This window comes from Bufo gargarizans, chromosome 3, assembly GCF_014858855.1.
Source record: "Bufo gargarizans isolate SCDJY-AF-19 chromosome 3, ASM1485885v1, whole genome shotgun sequence".
NCBI lineage: Eukaryota > Metazoa > Chordata > Amphibia > Anura > Bufonidae > Bufo > Bufo gargarizans.
Genome location: NC_058082.1, coordinates 243,026,348 through 243,051,719, shown reverse-complemented (window position 1 = coordinate 243,051,719; position 25,372 = coordinate 243,026,348). Strand labels below are relative to the sequence as shown.

Here is a 25,372-nt window from a genome sequence, read left to right as displayed (position 1 = left end):
AAGTTGCTTTACACCCACATTTTTTACTTTCGCAAGGGTTAACAGGACAAAATGCACCCCACATTTTGTTCCCCCTTTTCCCCCGAACACGCCAACACCCAATATGTGCTTTATAAATGTTTTTTTGGGCACACAGCAGGGCTCTATATGTATTTAGCTGGCCTGAATTGACAGACATTTATTTTAGGTGCCATGTTGCATTCAATAAATTTCCTGAGGTCCCGAGAAAAAAAAAAATAATTAAAAAAGAAGTGACCCCATTTCCGAAAGAGCACCCCCGTGCGAACATTTTAAGTAGTAGAAAGGGTACTTTTCAGCAAACAGGTGTCTCACAGAAGGCACAAATACTAGAGAAATCATTTCAAAGCACACATTTGTAAAAATGAAAAATTACTAGCAGACCTCAATTTTTCACTTTCACAAGTGGTTAAAGGAGAAAATGCACCCCAGCATATGTTCCCCATTTTCTCCCCATTCAGGAAACACCCCATATGTGCTTGTAACCTGCTGTATGGGCGCACAGCAGGGCTCTAGAGGCAAACTGCAAAATATGGATTTTATAGGCCTGAATAAACAGACATGGATTTTAGGTGCCATGTCACATGTTAAAATATTCCTGAGGTTCCCAGAAATAAAAAAGAACCCAAAGAAGTGACCCATTTTTGGAAAGAGCACCCCCGTACGAACATTTTAAGTGGTGGAAAGGGTACTTTTCAGTAAACAGGTGTGTCACAGAAGGCAGAAACACTTGTTAAAGGATTTCAAAGCACATATTTGTGAAAAGAAGAAATTACTAGCAGACCCCAATTTTTGACTTTCACAAGCGGTTAAAGAAAAAAATTGCACCCTATTATGTGCTCTCCATTTTCTCCCTGAGGTGGCCAGAAATTAAAAATCCCAAGAAGTGACCCCATTTTGGAAAGAGCGCCCCCGTACGAACATTTTCCGTATGAACATTTTAAGGGGTTGAAAGGGCACTTTTGACAAAAAGGTGTATTACAGAAATGAATATGTATTGGTTGGTGAAAAGTGGATATGTAAGCTCTGTCGACAAAATCAGTTATAAAGTGGTAAAATTACAGGGTACATCAAGGATGAAATTATTCCATGGATGATTGATAGATTCTGAAACAAGCCTTGATGCACAGGCCAGGTTTTTCAGGGCAGGTTTTTTCGCAATGGTGAATGGTGTCTTTCCTTATCCCCCTTTTGGAACACACCCTGCATCTCTTATGGGTCCTTCCCTTTCTCGCTGTTTGGGGGACTTCACCAGGAAAATGTTGCCCTGATACAACTCGGGCCCTGTAACTTGCAGAAGTACTGGAGCCCAGTGTAGTCCAGAATGCAGTCTGGCTTGGGGACAGTGGTTGTGGTCAGTAAAATAACATCCCTCTTGTCCTTGTACTTAACCACCATGTTCTCATTGATGAGAGCACGGCTTTCTCTTTTTCTTAGTGGTTTCCCTACCAGGGATCTAGGGAGGCCTCTCTGATTTTCACGTACTGTGCCACACACCACAGTACCTCTGGAAGCTAGGGACTGGAACAGTGGTATACTCGTGTAGTAATTATCCACGTAGAGATGGTAACCCTTATCCAGCAGTAGGTGCAGTAAGTCCCACACTATCTTCCCACTAACTCCTAGGACGGGGGGCATTCTGGGGGTTCAATCCGGGTTTCCCTCCCTTCGTAAACCCGGAACTTGTGAGTGTACCCAGAGCTAATCTCACAGATTTTATACATTTTTATGCCATGCCGCTTGCTGGGCAGGTACTGGCGAAATCTTATTCTCCTTTTGAAAAGTAATAGGGATTTGTCTACGCAGACATTTTTTTCTGGGGTGTATACTTCTGAAAACTTTGTGTTGAAGTGGTCAAGAATGGGCCTAATTTTGTACAGACTGTCAAATGAGGGGTTATTCTGGGGTAGGCACTGTGCATTATTGTTGTAATGCAAAAATTTCAGGATTGCTTGGAACCGGCAAACCTATTTATTTATAAGAACATCTTTCCCAGAGAACCCCTTTAATAGCTACTGAAAAGTTACTTTTGCAGAACAGTAAACCAGGACTTATTATTAGACCTAGTGGCAAATGTAAAAATTGCAGGATTATGTACCTGGTCCCTCAAGTTACAATATTAATTGGTTCCAGGATGACCATTGTATATTGAAATCATTGTAAGTTGAGTAATCTGTTCCAAAGCCCCAAAATGTCATCCAAGATAAGAGAAAATGAGAATAAAAAAAAAATAAGTAGATAACTAAGATAGATAATACAAGTTATAAATAATAGTCAGGACTAGCTGCTAACTAGTAACTAATATAACTAATACAGCTATTTACTAGAAAAGTGGCCTTGATTGGTTGGTTCTGAGTCTGAGGCATTGTATGTCTGGTTTCAACTTACGATGGGTCAGGAAAGACCATTGTATGTTGAAATTATTGTATTCTGAGGCCATTGTATTTTGAGGGATCACTGTATAGTGACATGGAAAATGTAAAAAGAAAAAAAAATCACCACAAATTGTAAAAAAAATGGTTTTACACAAAAATGTTATTTAAACAATAGGTATGTATCACTGAATAATTATCCTACTTAAAACGTAACTTTTAGTAATTATTAGTTAAAAATAAGTCCCACAAAAATAATGTGTATAATTATGATAACTGCATAGGTCAGATACTATGGACTTAAGTACAATAAGACACAGGGTAAGTAAGCAATCTCGTATACTCGGTTTTGGACCAGGGGTCCCACTCACGGTTTGATGATTTTTGTATGGAGATGAACCACAACAAAAAAGGCGCAGTAGGAAGGTCCACAGAGATCTTGATAAAAAGGAGTTGAGATGAAACGATTTTTCTATTGCAGGGTAGGAAACGGCAGGGGCTGGGGAGATAAATATCCCTACCAGGCTATTACGATTCTGCCTAAAAGCGGAGAGGTCTCCCGCCTAAATGCGGGAGAATCACCTCCAGAGGAGGCGACCCCACTTATCGATGGCTGTCCCTATTGTCCTATCCCTATAAAAGTTGCTCCCAGTGTCTGTACAGCCAAAAATGAAAAGATTTAGAATTCCCAACGCGTTTCCTCCAATACAAATGTGACCGGATTCATCAGGGGAAATAAGGAAGATGTAGATATAAGTAATAAAGATGTGGCACAATCGCCCTCAGCTTAATGGCTCTCTAGCGATAAATCCAACTGAATAATGCAGTCCAGAGAACTCTCTGTAACTGCGCCTCTATATATATGCTGAAGTAAATTAACTTAACAAACATTTAATGAATTAAATACCTCATGGTGTGAGTGAAGAGCGGCGTGCGTTCCACCATCGGTCGGGCAAACCGGAAGTGCGTCAGGTCGCGTGAGCCGACCGCTGCTATTGGCCGGCGGTGGAACGCAGGCCGAGGGTGAACCGCATGGAAACCGGAAGTATGTAATATGCACCGGAAATGACACATGCGGGACGCTGAGGCGCATAAGGATATGCGCTCCAGAGTGGAAAAATAGCAAAATATATGCAAAGGATGAAGAATATCATATAGAGATGGAGGAGAGACTATTTTGTATATAAAGATATATAGTCAATAAACATTTTATTATAATACTATCATATAAAGCATATATAGTTTAATTTTGAAGAGGGTTGGATTGAATAGTGTGGGACACTAAATGGAAACAGGAAAGAACATTATATTGTCAATGCTTTCGACTAATAAAGTCCTAGCAACTGATAGAAGTTCCATTGAAATGTAGATATTACAAAGTAGACCTATTGCGGTCTGATACCTTAATTTGTGTGGTCCGAAGAATAATAGACAATAGTCTTGATCAATGCAATGAGGTATATCAAGTTATCAAGAAGAATATTTTCTTATGTTTAATATTAATTAGACCATGACAGTATAAAGATTTTTGATGAGAGCATGGCAGAATTAATAATATATAAGACTAGATACTATGAAATAACGCCATTCAAACATATTCAGATAAAGCAACTAAATGACAGAATTTCATTGAGTCCGGAGGGGCTCACAGTTTTTAGACGGTAAGTCCATTCGGACTCTTTCTGTAAGATTCTCTTGTCGAGGTCACCTCCTCTAGGGGATGGACGAATGACCTCAACAACGCAGAACTTCAGACATTTTGGATTTCCATCATGGAGATCATGCACGTGTCTAGAGATAGTAGTGTCCCTTTTGTGCCTTATGTCCCCAAGGTGGTCTCCAATTCTTCTTCTGAGTTCATGTTTTGTCTTGCCGACATACTGAAGTTTACATGAACAAATGCAAAGATACACTACCCCAGTCGTTTTGCAATTTGCAAAGTCCCGGATATTATAGGTTTTGTTGGTGGTGTGACTTGTAAAATTTTTTGTTTGATATATGTATGGGCAAGCTATACATGATCCGCATCGGTACGTACCCAGGGGTTTTCTATCTAGCCAAGTGCCTGTTTTTTTGGGGGCTGTGTAATGACTATGAACAAAACGGTCACCTAAAGATCTACCTCTTCTATATGTTATAGCTGGTTTTGATGGAAGTATATCATGGATATCTGGGTCCAACAGGAGCATATCCCAGTATTTTTGGAAGATATTTCTAACCTCTCTACTACAGGTGTCATATGTCCCAATGATGCGAAAGATGGAATCCGTATCTGTTTTTTTAGGGTTAGGTGACAGAAGATCTGTTCTGTTTTTACTCAGGGCCGACCTGAAGGCCCTTTTTAAGGGGTAATCAGGGTACCCTCTTTGGTTAAACCTGGTTTTAAGGTCTTTAGCTTGGCTAAAGAAATCTTTCTGGGTAGTGCAATTTCTGCGGACTCGCAAATATTGTCCCTTTGGGATACCGCATTTGAGGTTTTCAGGGTGATAGCTTTCCCACCTAAGCAGGCTATTTGTTGCTGTAGGTTTTCTGTGAGTCTTTGTAGTGATAGTCCCATTCTGAAAAGTGATAAATAGATCCAAGAAGGCCAGACCTTGGTCATACACCTCACATGTGAAGTGCATACCTATATCGTTCTTGTTCAGATCGGCCAAAAAGTCTGAGAATAGTCGTCTGGGGCCGCCCCAGAATATCAGTATATCATCGATATAGCGGCCCCAGAAGACTATTCTCGACGTCCAAGGACATTCGTCCGCAAAGACTACAGTATCCTCCCACCAGCCCAGGAACAGGTTAGCGTAAGTGGGGGCACAAGCGCTCCCCATTGCCGTGCCCCTGAGCTGGTGGAAGAAACGGGCATCAAAAAGGAAATAATTGTGTCTGAGGATGAAATCCATAAGTTTCAGAACAAAGTTACTATGTGCATGATATTGTGTACCACGACTCCTGAGAAAGTGATTTATGGCACACAGTCCCTTATCATGTGGGATATTACTATACAAAGCCTCTACATCTATAGAGGCTATAAGAATATCATCTTCAAAATGTATACCGTCTATCTTGCTCAATAGATCAGACGTATCCCTAATATAGGAGGGAAGGGCTGTGACATAATTTCTCAAGATCTTATCAATATAGATACCCGCATTTTGTGTGAGGGAATTAATGCCTGCAACGATGGGGCGTCCCTTTAATGGACTTAGTCCTTTATGGATTTTCGGGATAGTATAAAAGGTGGCAATTTGGGGGTATGGTGCAAGTATAAATTTGACTTCATCATTGGATATTACTTTATTCTCAAGGGCTTCTATCAGGATGGTTTCAAGGTCCCTAGTGAAGTTGTCTGTGGGATCAGCCCCAAGAATTTGATAGTAGTTTTTATCATTAAGAATGGTATTACACATTCGTTTATATTCTTGGTGGTTCATAGCCACCAAATTGCCACCTTTGTCGGATGGTTTTAAAATAATATCATGGTTTGATTGGATTTGCATCATGGCCTCTATTTCCTTTTTGTCCAGATTGGAGCCATTTTTGGGCTGTTTATTGTCCAATTTTTCTAGTTCTTTAGTTACTATTGTCAAAAATAGGTCTATAGAACTGTTTTCTGTTGGAGGAGGGAGTTTAGTACTTTTTGGTTTAAGGTTGGTAAAAGGACCTTCACCTATTTTTCTTTCCCCCTCTGACAAAAGGTCGGCCAGGTTTCTGACCAGAGGAAGTTCATTCAATGGAATCCCTAATTTGACACTCTCCTCCAAATCACTGTGTCTGAAAAATTTCTGCCATTTTAGTTTACGACAGAACAAGTGTAGGTCCTTAACCCAAGAAAAAGAGTTGTACCTGGTAGTTGGTACAAAGGAGGTACCCCTAGTAAGTATGTTCATTTCAGTATCTGAAAAGGTATAGTCGGTAAGATTAATAATTTGTCCTTTCTGGGATGTATCTATTTGGCTGATCGGGGTCGGTCCCTGAGGTCGTACGGGATCCCCCCCGACCCTAAAAAATTGGATGGTAAGCCAGAACCAGATGAACATGATGCTTCTGAATATGTAGTATGTGGGTCGTTTCTGGTATTGGTTCCCCATTTTTGATATTTTCCCCTGCGACCTCTGGGTCCCTTTGATCCTCTATATCTGGGCTTACCTCGGGAACTATAATCAACAGATCTATCTGTGTCCGAGGTATCTATTTCTGAGGAAGAGATTTCCTTTGTTACTGATTTGGTCTTCTCACCCAGATTATTATATGCCCGTTTCTCTTTAAATTCAAGGAGATCTTTTTTATATTGATTATGTTTCCTCTCTTTGATAGAGGTATGGTATCTCTCCACGGAGATCTGTAAATTGTTCTCTCTTCTAGAGAAATCAGGATCTTCCTTGAATTTAAGAGTCTGTTCAATGGCAGTGTTTAGTCTGGCAGAGGTTCTTTCCAAGGTAACTCGTTCCTCTGTCAGTAATAAACGCATGAGGTTGAGGGAACTTTCTGTTAGAGTTTTTTCCCACTTTAGTAATAGATCTGGTGTTTGGGATCTAATGGCAGGGGAAATAAAAATACGTAGTCCTTTGGGGACAATTTCAGATTTTATATAATTTTCTAGAGACTGAGTCTCCCACCAGGATTTGATATTATCCCTGTAACACACGTATAGTTCTTTGAACACGGATTTAAGGTTACCTGGTGTATCTATACAGTCAATATTTTGATCTGAAAAAACTTGAGTGGCCTCAGCCAGCCATTGGTCAGTGTTAATCGGACCAGACAAGAAACTAGCCATTCTAAACAAGAAATTCACAGTAGAAAATATGTATACAATGTAGGAATATAAACTATGTATCACTGAATAATTATCCTACTTAAAACGTAACTTTTAGTAATTATTAGTTAAAAATAAGTCCCACAAAAATAATGTGTATAATTATGATAACTGCATAGGTCAGATACTATGGACTTAAGTACAATAAGACACAGGGTAAGTAAGCAATCTCGTATACTCGGTTTTGGACCAGGGGTCCCACTCACGGTTTGATGATTTTTGTATGGAGATGAACCACAACAAAAAAGGCGTAGTAGGAAGGTCCACAGAGATCTTGATAAAAAGGAGTTGAGATGAAACTATTTTTCTATTGCAGGGTAGGAAACGGCAGCGGCTGGGGAGATAAATATCCCTACCAGGCTATTACGATTCTGCCTAAAAGCGGAGAGGTCTCCCGCCTAAATGCGGGAGAATCACCTCCAGAGGAGGCGACCCCACTTATCGATGGCTGTCCCTATTGTCCTATCCCTATAAAAGTTGCTCCCAGTGTCTGTACAGCCAAAAATGAAAAGATTTAGAATTCCCAACGCGTTTCCTCCAATACAAATGTGACCGGATTCATCAGGGGAAATATATATTCCTACATTGTATACATATTTTCTACTGTGAATTTCTTAAACAATAGGTACTTTAATGATGAAATATTCTCTTTAATGCCTGTGGATTTAGAATAGGATCTCATAAAAGCTTCTGTAGATATAGGAGGTCATTTATTATCACATATAGGTCACCTTTTGGCATATAAAAGTTGTAAATTTTGTTGTACAGGATTTATGCTTCAAAATCTGTGACTTTTTCCTGCTTACACTATTTTTCCCAGGTGCCGAGAAAACGGGACATGACTTGGGCGGGGAAGCGGGTTGGCTGGCATGCCCGACTCATTTTGCATGCCTATACATAACTGTGGCAGCTCAACCAGCAGTGCAGAGGGACTTAAAACTGGCGTGGAAAACACCAGTCTTTATAAATGTCCCCCATGATGTGTAGATGTCTCAATACTTCTGTCCATGCAGTCTAACTTCAAAAATTCAAAAACACATTTTAAAATGAATGAAAACTATAATTACATTATGTTCAGTGGTGATTTGAGTGCTTGAAAGTTTGTAAACTCTTCAAAAGTTTCTATATTTCTGCATAAACTTGACCTAAAACTACATTAGATTTTAACACAAGTCTTAAAAGTAGATAAGGATAACCATATCAAACAAATGAGTCAAAAATATAACATTTGGTCATTTATTTATCAAGGAAAATACAATATGACATGTCTTTGAGTGGCAAAAGTATATGAACCTTTAGGCCCCTTTCACACGGGCGAGTTTTCCGTGCGGGTGCGATGCGTGCGGTGAACGTATTGCACCCGCACTGAATCCTGACCCATTCATTTCTATGGTGCTGTGCACATGAGCGGTGATTTTCACGCATCACTTGTGCGTTGAGTGAAAATCGCAGCATGCTCTATATTGTGCGATTTTCACGCGACGCAGGCCCCATAGAAGTGAATGGGGTGCGTGAAAATCACATAGCATCCGCAAGCAAGTGCGGATGCGGTGCGATTTTCACACATCGTTGCTAGGTGACAGTCTATTCACTGTATTATTTTCCCTTATAACATGGTTAGAAGGGGAAATAATAGCATTCCGAATACAGAATGCTTAGTACAATAGGGCTGGAGGGGTTAAAAAAAAAAAAAAAAAGTTAACTCACCTTCTCCTCTTGATCGCGTAGTTCCCGGTCTCTTTACTTCTTGAATGAGCTGTGGGCTAAAGGACCTGTGGTGACGTCAGATCACATGCTCCATCACCACGGTGATGGACCATGTGATTGGAGCATGTGATCTGACATCACCACAGGTCATTTAGCCCACAGCTCATTCAAGAAGTAAAGAGACCGGGAACTACGCGATCAAGAGGAGAAGGTGAGTTAACTTTTTTTTTTTTTTTTTTAACCCCTCCAGCCCTATTGTACTATGCATTCTGTATTCAGAATGCTATTATTTTCCCTTATAACCATGTTATAAGGGAAAGTAATACAATCTTCAGAATATCAATCCCAAGCCCGAACTTCTGTGAAGAAGTTCGGGTTTGGGTACCAAACATGCACGATTTTTCTCACGCGAGTGCAAAACGCATTACAATGTTTTGCACTCGCGTGGAAAAATCGCGCATTTTCCCGCAACGCACCCGCCTCTTATCCGGGCAAAAAAACTGACGCCCGTGTGAAAGAGGCCTTAGGATTAGCAGATAGTCTGAAGGTGAAATTAGAGCCCGGTGTTTTCAACCAGTGAAATGATAATCAGGTGTGGATAGGCTACCAAATTAGGATTCAGATCCAGGCTCGGACTGGCCCACAGGGGAACAGGGGAATCCCCCGGTGGGCCCCTGAGAAAGGTCGGCCCCTAGTCCACCAGCACAGCATCTCAAATAACCTACATCAATATAAAACTGGGTAGACTATCCAGTTTATTATTATAGACTCATTGGAAGGCTAAGATGGCCTCTAGGAATAGAGGCAAGCCAACCAGTATCTTCTCTTCCGTGGGACCCCCCTTTTAAAGTTGTTGCAGGGACCCTCATAAGCAATCATTTTGTAGCGTCTTGTTGTTGTCTTCCTCTGTGTATGCAGGTAATATTTGCATTTCGCTGAACAGTGGGCCCCCAGAATGAGTTTTATTGGTGGGCCCTAGGCATTCAAGTCCGACAGTGTTCATATCCTTCTATTTAATTTAACGTTTCAATATACTCAACATGTTATTTTACTGTATATGGTCTGTTTTTTTCAGTGGAAATGTGAAAATGTTAAAATGTTTAGTAGCTGGTACATTAATCTTTGAAGAACATTTTACCCTTTGCACCATTGATTTCCTATGACCAGCTCCAGAGATACAGGTTAAGCTTCATTATTTAGACCTATAGCCATACTCTACAGATAATGAAGCAGTGCTGGTCTATACTTTTTGCTTTTCCTTCAACTAACATTTTCTCAAGAGAGAATGGGCAATTAGATGGCTACGTGTCACATGCATAAGAAATGAACTTGTAATGAATTGAAAACTATATAATGAAAAACAATAGAAAATAAATACTTCTGAGGTGTGTGTTTTGCTATGCAACAATTCATTATCCAGGATGTTGTGGGGACCAATAAATTGATAATAGTTCATTGTCGAATGCTTATAACATTACCAGTGATGTGATGTGGTTACATATTCAGAAATTGTTAAACATGTACAATCTATGAGATACCCTGATAACTAAGTAATAGAGAAGCCACAGCTAAGTATTCACTATGTATTTACTAGTATATCTGTATATCTTGGTATAAATTGTAGTTTTCTAAAAAAAAAAGCTATCAATCCAGGGGATGGTATTCTAGTCTAATAGTTAAGGCAGGGATGTCTAACCTGCGGCCCTCCAACTGTTGTAAAACTACAACTCCCATCATGCCCTGCTGTAGGCTGATAGCTGTAGACTGTCCAGGCATGCTGGGAGTTGTAGTTTGGCAACCGCTGGAGGGCCGCAGGTTGACCATCACTGAGTTAGGGTATATAAGGAACTAGAGTTAGGTAACTTTCCATAGACACCATATGCTTGATATCTTACAAAAATCTTTAAAGGAATTCTGCATGACCAGAGAACAATGTTCAGGGGCCTTGGCATGGTGCAAAAGTTAAAAAAAGAACATTCCACGTCCAGCATTGAGCCCTGGTCTCTTATTTCCCTTCTACACCGCATGTGTGATTGCCAATTAGTGGCCTCAGTGGTGACCTGTATAAAAAATAAATAAACATGGAGGCACACTTCTAAGCCAGCCACAGTAATACACCACTAAATGAATAACTAAATAAACACTGCACATCACAAAGTAAAAGCAATACTTATTTTATTGAACAACACACAAAAGGGTTACAATATTGTATACAATAAAGACCTTGTGGGGGCAAAAAATAAATTCAATGCACAAATATGTGCACACCCAGTCCTAAATGCAGACAATTGTATGCTGCCACAAGATACCAAATGCAATACATATGATATACATGACATCAAACAGTCAGATAACAATAGCCATAATGCAAGTGTCTAGGCAAAGTGCACAGGTAAAACACCCCACGTGTATCGCTGGAATCACCAGACCCCTGAGGAAGCTGCTGATTCCAGCGATACACGTGGGGCGCGTTACCTGTGCACTGAGTTCAACATGTCACACTTTTGGTCTAGGTGAGTCCAGAGTCAGCAGAGATGGAAGCTGGACCCAGAACATGAGTCATGCATGATTCCTGACCATTAGTTCCGGGTCTCAGAGAACCCGTTTAATTGAGGTATAGGGCATGGGACATGTAGTTTTTGTGTATAATACATGAAATGGAAACACCAAATAAACTCGGCTCACTGTCACTAAAAATAAGGAAAGGTGTATAGCCAATGCTAAAAACACCAAAATAAAGTAAGTAAATGCACCTTGCAAAAAGTAATAGTATAAACTCATCTTTATTAGCAGACATCTGTCCGAGACGACATTCGGGGGCCATAGCATTATGTGGTCACTGCATAAATGATTAAAGAAGTCTATATAAACTGAGTAAAAGACATAGAAAGCAATAATAATACCAACCAAATGTGGAGCACACTCCTCGCGATGCCGTTTCGACCAGAGGCCTCTTCCAGGAGATAGTAAAACAAGCATACTGTACTGTACACCTTTAAAAAAAGTATAGATCAATCAAAACAGAAGACATTAGATGAAGTTGATAATGAATGTTCACCCTTAGGGCTCATGCACACAAATATATATTCTTTCAGTGTCAGTTCCTTTTTTTGCGGACCGTATACAGAACCATTCAATGGGTCTGCAAAAAAAAAAAACAGAAGTTACTCCGTGTGCATTATGTTTCCGTATGTCCGTATTTCCATTCAGCAAAAAAAAAATAGAACATGTCCTATTATTGTCCACATTATGGACAAGGATAGGACTGTTCTATCAGGGGCCAGCTGTTCCGTTCCGCAAAATACGGAATGCACATGGACGTCATCCATATTTTTTGTGGATCTGTTTTTTGCGGACCGCAAAATACATATGGTTGTGTGCATGAGGCCTTAGTATAAGGAATATGCAGACACCCTGTTTTCTTAGGAGGCAGTGCTTCGCTGACTCATCAGTAGCCAGAGGCTGAGTTTAGTCACGTAAGCGTGGAGTAAAGCGCATCAACGTCATGACCATGTGATGGTTGTCAGTAGCGCGACGATGCGCTCAAAGATAGTCATGGAACACATATGTACCATGCACATGCGCCAGATACGTCAATTGTAAAAGCCAACTCAGTAAAGAAAAAGTTGCATGCCCAAAATGAAAGTGCTCGTGAAAAGGTGTAAGTGTAAATACAAGGTGAACCATGGTTCATAATACATCAAATGTCACTAAATAAATAAGATGTCACATCTAACAATGCCAATGTGCAACATTTCTACAAATAAAAGCAACATCTAATAGCTCAGATTTGTCGATAGACAATAACCGACAGCCTTCTATTCTAAAAGATTGTGTCTTATGCATGACTGCTGCAACATTTTACTTAACATGCAGAATTAGAGAATCTATTGGATGATTCTTGCAGCAGATCGTGATTCAAAAGCACGTCTGTCGCTGGAAAATCGTGATCTTTCAGCATGCTCGATGAGCGAGTGTTTGCTCCTTGATCGGGTAATCGGCAACAGTATTAGACGGCCAAATGATCGCTAACGAGCGTTACTACGAAAGCTTGTTAGCGAACATGTGGCTGAAAATCTATGAGTATAGATTAAGTTACGTCTCAAGGCCTGTTTCCAACTCATCCGTCTTGCTCCGCACCACAATGCGGACAGAAAAACGCTGCTTGCAGTGTTATTCTGTCCGTGATGGGGACGCAGCCAAACGGAATGGAATGCATTATGGTGCATTCTGTTTCGTTCAGTTCAGTTTTGTCCCCATTGATAATAAATAAGAACAAAACAGAAATGGTTTCCCCCGCTATTGAAATCCTATAACGGGTCTCAATAGCGGAAAGGGAAAGGTCAAATGTGAAAGTAGCCAAAATTGTATCTAATGATGAAATAATAAACCACCTTCACCATGTCTTATTCTGCAAGATCTCATGGATCCCCATTGATGGTTTCTACAGAAAATAGGGACAAGTTCACATACAATAATAATTGTATCTTTTTTCTCTCTCCAGAAATCTGTTGGGGTAAATATACCAATTACCAATCCCACAATGGATGTCCTAAATTTCCATGTGCTTGTGAATGGTGATGGAATCACTGGAGATGATGTTTTCACTCTGCAGCCAAGAGAAACTTTCTCCTATGTAGCAAAGTTTTCCCCAACTAAGACTGGGATTTCTAATGGAAGGTAAGTGAAAATATAACAATGGATTGCTTGTGCAGGTGAAATTTTAAAATTCTCACCCAGAGAGACTGACTACTGCAATAGTGTCACTGGGCCCGGCACATGCCCAGTGACACTATTGAGGCTGTTGCCCTCTGGAACAGGAGAATTGTGCAGGCACTCACCGATACTGTGCCTGCGCGGGATTTCGGAGGACAAGAGAGGAGGAAGGGAGGTCCGGTGCAATGAATAAAATAAATGACATAATGGGGAGGGGGCGGCGCAGTAGGCCAAGAGAGGAGGAAGGAACGCCCGATGAAGTGAATAAATTAAATGACGTAATCGGGAGGGGGCGGCGCCGTAGGCCAAGAGAGGAGGAAGCACGATGGTGCAATGAATAAATTAAATGATGTAGTGGGGAGGGGGCGGCGCCGTTCGGCAAGTATGTGGGAGGACATTTATTTCTTAGAAGGCCGGCTAGGCTTGGAAAAGAGGCGGGCTGGGCGCTGCAGGGGGGTGTTACTGGGCACTAGAGCAGAGTAATAACACCCCTCTGGGCACCTTGGAACCTCATTTGCATATCAGAAAAATAGCTTTTTTCTAAGAATGAAAAGTTTAATAAAAGAAAGAAGACACATGTAGGTAAGAAGGTACTTTATTGCACATTGCTATGTAAACGGTTTTATATGGTCAAAATAGGTGACAGATTCCCTTTAAAGCTAAAGGAGGTCCAACGAGTGTGTGTCCTTTTTTTTTTGGGTGGCGACTTTTTTTTGGGACAGGCAGTGTATTTCACGCATGATCAAGAAATATGGCCGTGGTGGCGTCTTCTCGTTCAATAAAGTATTTTAAAATTCAGCTTTTTTATATTATTACTATGAACTGCTGTATTGATTCTACCATATGAGCATACATGTATGATATTGATGTATTCTATGTAGGGTTTTTATGAAAGCACTATTGAAGGGGTTGTCCCATGATTTCTCTGTTAGATCACACAAAATAAAATAAAATACTTTTTTTTTTTTGTTGGAATCATTTTGTAATGCTCCTGTGTCTAGACATTGCTCTTACACCCTTATTTTGTTGCCCTCTGTGCAGAGGTCCACATGTGCAGAGGGCTCCTTAACAACAGGGTCGGACTGGTAACTTAAAGTGGCCCTGGAAAAAAATCTAAAAGTGGCCCCAGATACCACAGTGCAGCACAAATTACTGCCTAAATTATTTAATGCCGAGAGCATCATATATTTATGTACCTGGCTTTTGGCCAAGAGTAGGGTTTAGGTGGCCCTCTGGGCATCGGCCCACCAGGAAATTTCCCTGTAGGGTCTATGGCCAGTCCGCCCCTACATAACAAGTAGTTAACAGCATTATGTAGATACTAAAAATAATAATTACAGTAGAAAATGTATTCTGTTCTGCGTGATCTAACAAAGAAATGCAATATTTAATCTTGGGACAACCCTTTTGAGTGACATTATTATATGGACGCTGCCTACCTGCACTACAGTGAGCACACAGCATTGATTTGTAACGTACAATGGTTGTATTGAGTGTAACACACACGCTAGGTGTTGGGTTATTCTTCAGTGCATTGGGAATTATTGTGTTCTGCTGGTGTCTGCTATTCTAACTTCTCATTTTTATTTTCCCAGTGTGATTTTTCAATGTGAAGCATTTGGAGAATTCTGGTACAATTTAGTGCTGACAGCAGAGAAGCCAGATTCTGTTACGATTCCTGAAGTATTCTGTGAACTGGGGAAGTAAGTGAAATGTTTCATATTACATTCTGACTATAACAAGTCACCAAACCTGTAAAATGTCAAATTACTCATATTGTGAATAATACCCTGCATTTCCCCAAAAGTATTTTCAGCAGAAAATAGTAAAGTGAACAGAATTGTACCATTTACACTCTAGAAAAATCTGCAGATACGGGTGTTGTTCTTGCAAGTGTTCTAACAAATAGGGCAAATTTACCTTGGCAAAAACCAGGCTAGTTGGTAATTATAGCCTTTAATTTTACAAGTCATTTAAAATACACTTTGTACACAAACTCAACGCAACTTTCATAAGCTACATATGAATTTTCCATTTTTGCTATCCTACAGATGGATGCGTCTCTCTCTTCCACTGGTGAATCCAACACAGGAAACCTATGAGTTGTATGCTGTCAACTGTAACCCTGAGCACTTCTTGGTGGAATTGGATGGCAGTAAACCAGTAAGTAAAAATCTGGCCTAGAGTAATGACTTTATGAATCTTCATAACCTACTCAGACAAGTTATTACATTGAATCTTCTCTCCATCCTCGCTGCTCTTATCATCAAAAACTGTTCTTCAGTATGGAATTAATCATATACTTGAAAAAATACGAATAACGAACATGAATGCAACATTGTCAACTAGAAAGAGTCATAAAGTGGATATGGGATTAGGATGATTACAGTGTTCAATATTAGAAGACTGAGGTCCAGGGAATAAGAAGTGTAATGTCATCTATTGTAGGTAATAAAAAATTAAAGCGGTCGTCCATGAACAGGAACCCCTTTTCATAATTACAGGCATAGTGCACGGGTTAAAATAAAGAATCACCTGTGACTGGCGATCCGGTTTCAGTGCCGAGCTACCTTCTCATCTGCCCTGTTCCTGGCCAAACAATGGCCTCTGCAGTGACATGTGGAGGCACAGCATGTGACCACTGCCACCCTTAAAGCATTTGATTGGCCAGCAGCAGTCCTTTAAGTTAGCCATATATAAATACATGTTAATTTAGCCTACTACAGAAACTATTTTTTCTGATTCCACCACCAACATGCTCAGCCTAGCTTGGTTGTGTAGAAATCCAACAAAACGGATAATTGTCAGTTTCGCTGACAGTTTAATGTTTGTGGGGAGCTCTTAATTTTAATGTCACAAGCGGTATTTACTAGTAAACACAAAAAGGTGCACCACAGGTTAATAACGTACAAATAATGAAGTTTTTAAAAAAAACTCCATCGTGGAAGCTCACCTTATTGGGATGTGCAAACTTTAGGCACAATGCTAGTAAGAGTTCATCAAAGGTAATCTGGTTTCCTAGAAAGGTTGGTATGCAGCCACAGATGGAAGACTTCTTAACGGGGGTGCCTGAACTCCCCAAGAAGATGAAACTTGTCACAAAAGAACATCCTTCAGCGCAAGAACCAGCCAAATTGATCGTTGATGAAAAGGAAAGCTTCAGTATAAAATCTTTGATTTTGCAGGTAAAACAACGCGTTTCGGTGAAGTATCTCCCCTTCATCAAGTAAATAATTGCGTGGACTGTAATAGTTATTTAGATTTTTATAGCGCTCACTTCAAAAAATGGAAGACTAATATCCGCTATAGTCAATTTAAAAGCTGTAAATGCTCTCTGGATAGTGACTTTACTACTCAAAGTGAGGTTATACAAAAATATTAATCTCCAGGAATAATAGAATCTGCCTATAATAAAGCGAAAGCCCTGTCACTGTCACGAACCAGTGGGTGTGAACCCACTGTGCCACGTGTCCTACCTCCTCTAAGGGCGTTTTCTTAGTGAACCCCTCAATCTTTACAGTACCCCTGATGGTGGGGATAGACTTTCCCGAGGGGAACACCAGATCGCTACCTCTTGAGGAGGATAGGCACACGAGGCAGCTGATCCAGGCGGACCAGGAGGTACCTGAGAAAGGTACCAGAGGACAGGCATTGTCAGCAGGCTGAGTCATTACCAGGAGCAACAGTGCAGGACTGAATGATGAGGCAGAGGTGAAGTCAGACAGGCAAAAGGTCAGGGCAGGTGGCATAGGTACAGGTCAGGCAATCCGGATCGGCAACAGGAGAGTCAAGGCAAGCAGGCAGGGATCAAACGGGTAGCAGAATCCAGGAACACAAATACAAGTCAGGAACACAAGCAGATATCAGGAACCTTAGCACGACATAAGGACCTTGACACTGAGGCATCTGGGAAGAGGGCTGAGCCACTTATACATGTGCAGGGGGGCAAGGATTAGTCCGCGATGTCACATGACCTAACCCATAAAGCCCAGGAAGTGACGCGCGCTGGCCATTAAGGAAGTGCTGCAGGAAACAAGCAGCAAGCATGCTGTGGCCAGGGTTGAGAGGAAACTGTGAAGTAGATCCCAGAACAACAGTACCTACACAGATAGAGACCAGGAATACAGCGGTAAATGGGAAGCACTGGCCGCAGATCACTGCTGAACCCGGCGCCTGGGACCGCGGCGGTAAGCAGGGGAACAGCGGCTCACAGCAGCCTCTGTTAAAATCACAAGAAGAGTACCTATCCAAAATTAGAAATAAAAGTGTAACTGAACTTGAGAAGAACAAAAAGAAAGTATACTGTACAAATGTTATTACCTCATACAATAGCTACCATAATGCTATCAGGAGTATACTATACAAACATTGGCACATCCTCAAAAGGGATACCCATTTAAATAAGATCTTGCCCACTTGAACCCCCACTCACATTCAGGAGATTAAAAACTCGCTAAAACATTCTTGCACCCAGCAAACTAAGATCATTTCCACCTAATAGTACAAAGCTTCAGAATAAGGTTTCTACATCTAAACCATTGGGCAGTTTTAAATGCAATCAACCCAAATTTTTATGCTGTGACACTATATGCACCTACACTTCGTTCTGTAGTAAATCCAATGGAGATTCATTTTCTATGAAAAGTCACCTCAATTGTGGGTCAGCAAATGTTGTTTACCTTTTACAATGCCCATGTGGTCTACAGTACACTGGACGCACCATCCAAACATTGCGCAATAGGCTGAATAAACACAGATCTAATATTAAAAATAATTTTTTACAACATATCGTCTCTAGACATTCTGTAGATCATCAGGACATGTTTTCTGGCTTTACAATTGCCAATTGAGCAAGTAGATGCAAACTGACGCAATATTGTTCTGACATTAAGAAGGCGTGAAATGTTTTGGATGTACAAGCTGAATTGCATCAACCCACATAGCCTCAACAAGGCTTTAGGGATCAATCTTTGAATAACGTACAGCACTTTTGACATGTATTATTTTTTTATTTTTTTATTCATCATTTAGCATGTATTTATTATTATCATATCAATTGGAATTTTAACTTTTTTCCTTTGACCCTCGTTTTAACATATTTACCTTTATTTAGTCATTTAGTTATTGTACTTGAATGTTGTGTTCATATTGTATGTATGCGTGTCTTTCATTTTTAAGAACATGCATGCATACATTATAATTTCTTATATGTTTTTGGAGTTCATTTCCTTTATTGAAAAAACAATTTATAAAAAAATACATTAATTTATTGTTTTATTTATCATGATTGCTTCCCCATTATATGTTATGCATAAGAATTTCATTTTTTTTTATAAAATATCTTGATCATTATACATATAATATACTTATAGTTATATTTTTATTCATATTACTCCCAAATTTATTTTTTTCTCCCATATATTTAAAATATCTATCTGTCCCTTATATTCATCTATATCAGTTAAGCCTATAATCGCGTTTATTGGAGCCCAAATGTATGGCTTTTACTTCCTCTGGTTTCCTGTAGTCCTGACCTCAGATTATGCCATACATTTATGCCAACATGGTAGTTTTTGGGGATGCATTTTGTGCAGCTGGCAGCATTTTGTGATGGACTGTGGTATTTGGCTCTGTTGGGGAAGTATAATGTGCTGCAATATGGTATTTCTGGCCCTGCCTTCCATCAATTTGATCCCGACTACAAAATGGGGCCACTTTTTGTATTTTTTTCCAGGGCCACTTTAAGTTCCCAATCCTCCCATGGATTAAGCCATACATTCTGTAGTCCTGACCACAGATTAAGCCATACATTCTGTAGTCCTGACCTCAGATTAAGCCATACATTCTGTAGACCTAACCTCAGATTAAGCCATACATTCTGCTACACAGCTACATCTTGTAGTGTTCTGTTCCCTGGCAACGCGGCATCATGTGATCACAATTGAGGTCAAGTGACCAATCCCTGCTCGGCGATCCCTCTGGCACTGGCCGAACGCCGATTTAAGACTCATATTAGCTTATTCCTTATTCTTTGTGGCCATAGCCAGCTGATATGAAGCATTTTATGAGAATAAGATGTTTTATTTATTGTTTTAAAATTGATTCAAGTTGGGGATTCTCTGGGTACTCTGGGACTGCCCCCTCATCCCCTTTGAACTGTTTTTGGCGTTATTTAAGTGTATATATTAAAAATGAACGAATAGAATCAGACAAAGTGGAATTCAATCCGAATTTTAGGAAAAATTCAATTTGCAATGAATGCGAATTTCCTCACGCTTCAGGGTAACAAATTGCAATTTTTCCTAAAATGGCGGCTACAATGGCAGCTACATGTGTGAAGACATGGGGCAAGGAACTTTGGGAAAGCGGGCTGACCGATAATGCCATGCATGCAGCCAATCAGCAGCGAGCCAGCCCTGTGATGTCACAGCCCTATAAATACGACTGCCATCTTAGAGTCAGACATTTTCAAGCGTTCTGAGTGCAGGGACAGACATGAAAAGGCACTAGGAACAGCAATTGGAAACCTCATTGTGGGAAAAAAAAACTGAAAAAACAATTTATAAGTGCGGGGAAAGGATAGGGAGGAATTATTTCGCAGCATTTTAGTGCAGGGAGAGACGTCAGAAGGCTCTAGGGACAGTGCCAGAAAAGTGATTTACAAGTGCAGGGAAAGGATAGTGAGGAATCATTTCACAGCATCTTAGTGCAGGGAGAGATGTCAGAAGGCGCTAGGGACAGTGCCAGAACAGTGACTTACAAGTGCAGGGAAAGGATAGGGAGGAATTATTTCACAGTATCTGAGCGCAGGGAGAGATGTCAGAAGGCACTAGGAACAGTGCTAGAAAAGCGATTTACAAGTGCAGGGAAAGATTATTTGGGGATTAAAATAGCCATTATACAGCGCTGTCATTCCAGCAATTTGTTCTTGGGGGGCAAGTGCTATGTTGAAAAGCCTTTAGTGGCTTATATCTTTTCAAACAAGAAAAATATGTACTTAGTTCACTTCTGCAGTTATATGTGTTGAAAGCATACAGAAAGAAAAAAAATATATGCACTTCACTGGTGCACTTATTTGTGGGAAAAGCATTTAGCGGCCTATTTCATTATAGAAATCACTGTAGTGTACAAGTAGTGTACAAGCTCAGAAAGAACTCCAAATTCAAAAGAACAATGCAACCCGGAGGGGGAAGTGACAATTACTTAAAACATAACTTTTACTGATATATGTTAAAAAGAGAACAAAACCACTGTGTGATGCATCAATAATAAAAACTGAGGGTCCAAGACTGGTACCCCAACACTGGTAGAGAAGTAGAATGAATATATTCTGCTCCACCTAGGGATAGGTGCAAGCAGTCTTACCAGAACCAATACACGTAATGGGACCAGATTCTCCTGGAGGTATCAGAGTTGGCAATTTCACTGGACCTACACCACATGTCCATCCGGAACAAGCCAGGGGTGTAAGACTGGGGTCTGTGCAGGTGGAGGAGCTCTGTACCCTATTGGGCCCTATTAAGCCCTACTTAAGGGGAAGGGGTATATTACATATATATCTGTATATACAGAGCACCCGCCCCAAAAGGGGCGACCCTGTCCAGATACCTGTCCATGCTTGGGCCTAGTCCCTGGTTCTAGATGCTAATGAACACCTTAATGAGCTCCTAATAACATCCTCACGTGGCACGTTTCTGTCCGTGTCGACTCTTCGGGGGATATAATGTACAAAGGAACCACCGCAGCCAAAGGTTGTTTGGCTGCAGTGAGAAGATTCTATAAATCAAAAGGTCTGCCCCTTAGGTGAGAGGAGGCATATAAATCCTTTGCTAATACTTGGCACAGATGCGCTCTTCCCTACCTAGACCACCTCCCTGCGTGCTGCGCTGGCGTATGACATCAGATGCCTGCGCCGCGGTCACATGGGGGTTGGCGGCCAATGAAAACGTAAGGGGAGGTAGCGTAGGATGGTTGCCTGGATACCTCTGTTATCCAGGAAACAGGAAACAGGACTGATAATGCGCGTCCATAGTGACCTGGTAACTAAGCTTTAAAGGGACACTGACAGGCCCAATAACCATAATTAGCTGTACATATGCATGCACAGGTCTTCTAATGTGCATTAAAAACATATAAGTATAACCTCTGTCCACATTATGAATACAGTAAACTCATGTTTTATAACCTGAAGTAATCGCTTTTCTTTCTGCCCAAGGGGCGGGGTTTCAGCTCCACTTGCGCCCAGCCAGCCTCAGCCCAACCGCCGTTTTGAAGCGCCGCCCAGCTCATCAATATTAAATTCGCTGGGCGGCTTCTGCTGTCCCCGACCTTCCGAAATCCGGTGCATGCCCAATAGAAAGCTATGGGTGCCGGGCGCATGCGCAGAAGCTGAAAGCGAGTCCGATGCCCATAGCTTTCTATTGGGCATGCGCCGGATCTCGGAAGGTCGGGGACAGCAGAAGCCGCCCAGCGAAGTGAATATTGATGAGATGGGCGGCGCTTCAAAACGGCGGTTGGGCTGAGGCTGGCTGGGCGCAAGTGGAGCCGAAACCCCGCCCCTTGGGCAGAAAGAAAAGCGATTACTTCAGGTTATAAAACATGAGTTTACTGTATTCATAATGTGGACAGAGGTTATACTTATATGTTTTTAATGCACATTAGAAGACCTGTGCATGCATATGTACAGCTAATTATGGTTATTGGGCCTGTCAGTGTCCCTTTAACCAGTAATATGAATAACTGGCATTTCACAGCAGGAGGAGAGGCGGCGGGATAATGGTTAGATAAAGATGTGCAAGCTGTCCCAACTATTCAATTAATACACAAAACATAGAAGTGGTGGTCAGACAAAAATGTAGATCGACTATGAAACTATATAAAGTATTCAGCAATATAAAGTATCCAGCGATGCAGCCATAATTGAACCTCTTATTCGAGTATCAAACAAAGCATCCGTAATTAATCCTCTCATTGAGACCCAGAGGGGCCGATATTTTTAGATAAAAAAATCCAGCGCTCTTCCTGCTGGAGAAGGATCTTATGCCAATCACCCCCTCTATCTAATGACTCCTCAATCACGATTAAACCTTCGGATAAGGGGGGCAATACTGTGGTCATGGACTCAGTGCAATATAAAAACATGTGTAAATCCTTGTTATCATATTGCGAGACTTTGAGATTCTTGTTAGGGACCTAACTGATGATTATAGGTGGGAACTAAAGGGTATTTTGGATGAAGCTAGAGACTCACAGCTGATTTCACCTGAAGAGTACAATTTTTTACTTCCATCATTTCCCCGCAGGTCTACCTTTTACTATCTCCCCAAAATCCATAAAGGGCTCTCACCCCTTAAGGGGAGACCGATTGTATCCGGTGTAGACAACCTGTGTCAGAACCTCCGCATTTACATAGATCGTATTTTAGCCCCCTTTGTTACTGCCTTACCATACTACACGAGGGATACCACTGACCGCTTAAAACGTCTAGAAGGTATTCAACTAGAGGAGAACTGTCTTCTATCTAGCATTGATGTAGAGGCTTTGTACTCCTCTATACCACATGATTTAGGTATGAGGGCAGTGGACCATTTCCTTCAGTCCCGTGGCTGCCAATACCGCACCCACAGCCTGTTCGTCCTCCGTATCCTCAAATTCACCCTGACCATGAATTTTTTCTCCTTTGATAAAATCTACCACCAGCTCAGAGGTACATCTATGGGGAGCCCTTGTGCACCCTCTTATGCTAACCTATTCCTGGGCTGGTGGGAGGAGACCCTGGTGTTCACGGATGAGGATTAGGGGTATATATCTATAATTGGCTTGTGGACACGGTATATAGATGATATCTTCATCTTATGGAACAGCAGCAAGATGGAGTTTGAATCCTTTGTCTCTCAACTAAACCACAATCAGATTGACATGTGTTTTACCTGTGAATCACACCCTCATAGTTTGCCCTTCTTGGACATTAAAATCACGAGAAATGCCAAAGGTGAACTAGACACATCGATTTATAGGAAATCAAACTCCACCAACTCCCTCTTGAGGTGGGAGAGTAGTCATCCTCTCCCCCTTAGGAGAGGCATCCCTATGGTCCAGTAGCTCAATTTGAGTAGAAACTGCTCCGATAAGCAGGAATTTGTCACCCAAGCAGGAGAACTGAGGACACATTTTCAACAGAGGGGATACCCAGATGCGCTACTCTGACCCGCATACAGAACAGCCTTGACCCAGCACAGACCTTCCCTACTTACCCCTAATCAGTCCAGAAGACCCCAGAGTGATATGCATCATCACATCTTTTGATAGGAAGTAAAAACAGGTTAGACAAATTTTCCAACGTCATTGGGAGATTTTAAAAATTGATCCTGACTTAAGAGAAGTAATAGGTGATTACCCCCAGGTTACATACAGACACGGTCGGAGTTTGCATGACAGTTTGGCCCACAGCCACTTCACTTCAATCAATATGCATTCAACCTGGCTGCCTTCCAATGTCATAGGATGCTACAGATGTGGTAAATGCATTGCCTGTAGACATATACAGGTTACGAAAACCTTTACCAGTTCTGTTAAAGGCAAGACTTACTCCATCTTCAACTTCCTTAACTGCAAATCTAGGGGAGTTATTTATCACATCTCCTGTAAATGTGGCATTGAGTACATTGGAAAAGCAATACGGGAATTCCAGAGGAGGGTGGGGGAGCACCACAATGATATTTTACACAAAAGAGACACCCCTGTGGCTAAACATGTGCACCTTGTCCATGATGGCTGGGTTCAACTGTGTTTCATGGGCATTGACCTTGTCAAACCACCAACCAGAGGGGGTGATTGGGATAATCCTTCTCCAGCGGGAAGCACTCTGGATTTTCTATCTAAGAACATTAGCCCCTCTGGGTCTCAATAAGAGGCTTAATTACAGCTGCTTTGTTTGATACTCGAATAAGAGGTTCAATTATGGCTACATCGCTGGATACTTTATATTGTTGAATACTTTATATTGTTTCATAGTCGATCTACACATCCTTTTATGTTTTGTGTATTAATTGAATAGCTGGGACAGCTTGCACATCTTTATCTAACCATTTTACCGCCGCTACTCCTCCTCCACCACTCCTCCTCCTGTGAAATGACGGTTATTTATATTACTGGTTAAGGTTTAGTTACCAGGTCACTATGGACGTGCATTATCAGTCGCGTCCTCCTCCTGTTTTCTGGATTACAGAGGTATCCAGGCAACCATCCTACGCTACCTACCCTTACCTATTCATTGGCCGCCAACCCCCATGTGACCGCGCTGCCGCCGTCTGATGTCATACTCTGGCGCCGCACGTGGTGAGGCGGTCTCAGCAGGGAAGCATGCTTCTGCACCATTTAAAATCCACTCGTCGGTGCATTAGAATTGCTGGTAGGTTCCCCCAACCATAGAGGATATCAGTAGCATAGGATTATCAACTCCTTTTGCTGGTGTCTCCTCTCACCCGAGGGGCAGACCTTTTGATTTATAGAATCTTCTTACTGCAGTGTCTGCGGTGGTTCCTTTGTACATTATATCCACTGAAGAGTCGACATGGACAGAAATGTGCCACGTCGAGATGTTATTAGGAGCTCAATAAGGTGTTCATTAGCATATAGAACCAGGGACTAGGCCCAAGCAGGGACAGTTATCCGGACGGGATCATCCCTTTAGGGTCGGGTGCTCTTGTATAGACAGATAGGGTACCTCAAAATTGAGACTTTGGGG

The 25,372-nt window shown here is 41.3% G+C and overlaps 1 protein-coding gene across 1 annotated transcript in view; it reads left to right on the top strand.

Moving 5' to 3' along the window:
• Positions 1-25,372, top strand: part of CFAP47 (cilia and flagella associated protein 47) — a 465,875-nt gene that overhangs the window by 321,684 nt on the left and 118,819 nt on the right. The window contains exons 46-48 of the mRNA XM_044285568.1: positions 13,415-13,590; positions 15,222-15,329; positions 15,678-15,789. Coding sequence (XP_044141503.1) covers positions 13,415-13,590; positions 15,222-15,329; positions 15,678-15,789 — 396 coding nt within the window. The remainder of the gene's footprint in view (positions 1-13,414; positions 13,591-15,221; positions 15,330-15,677; positions 15,790-25,372) is intronic.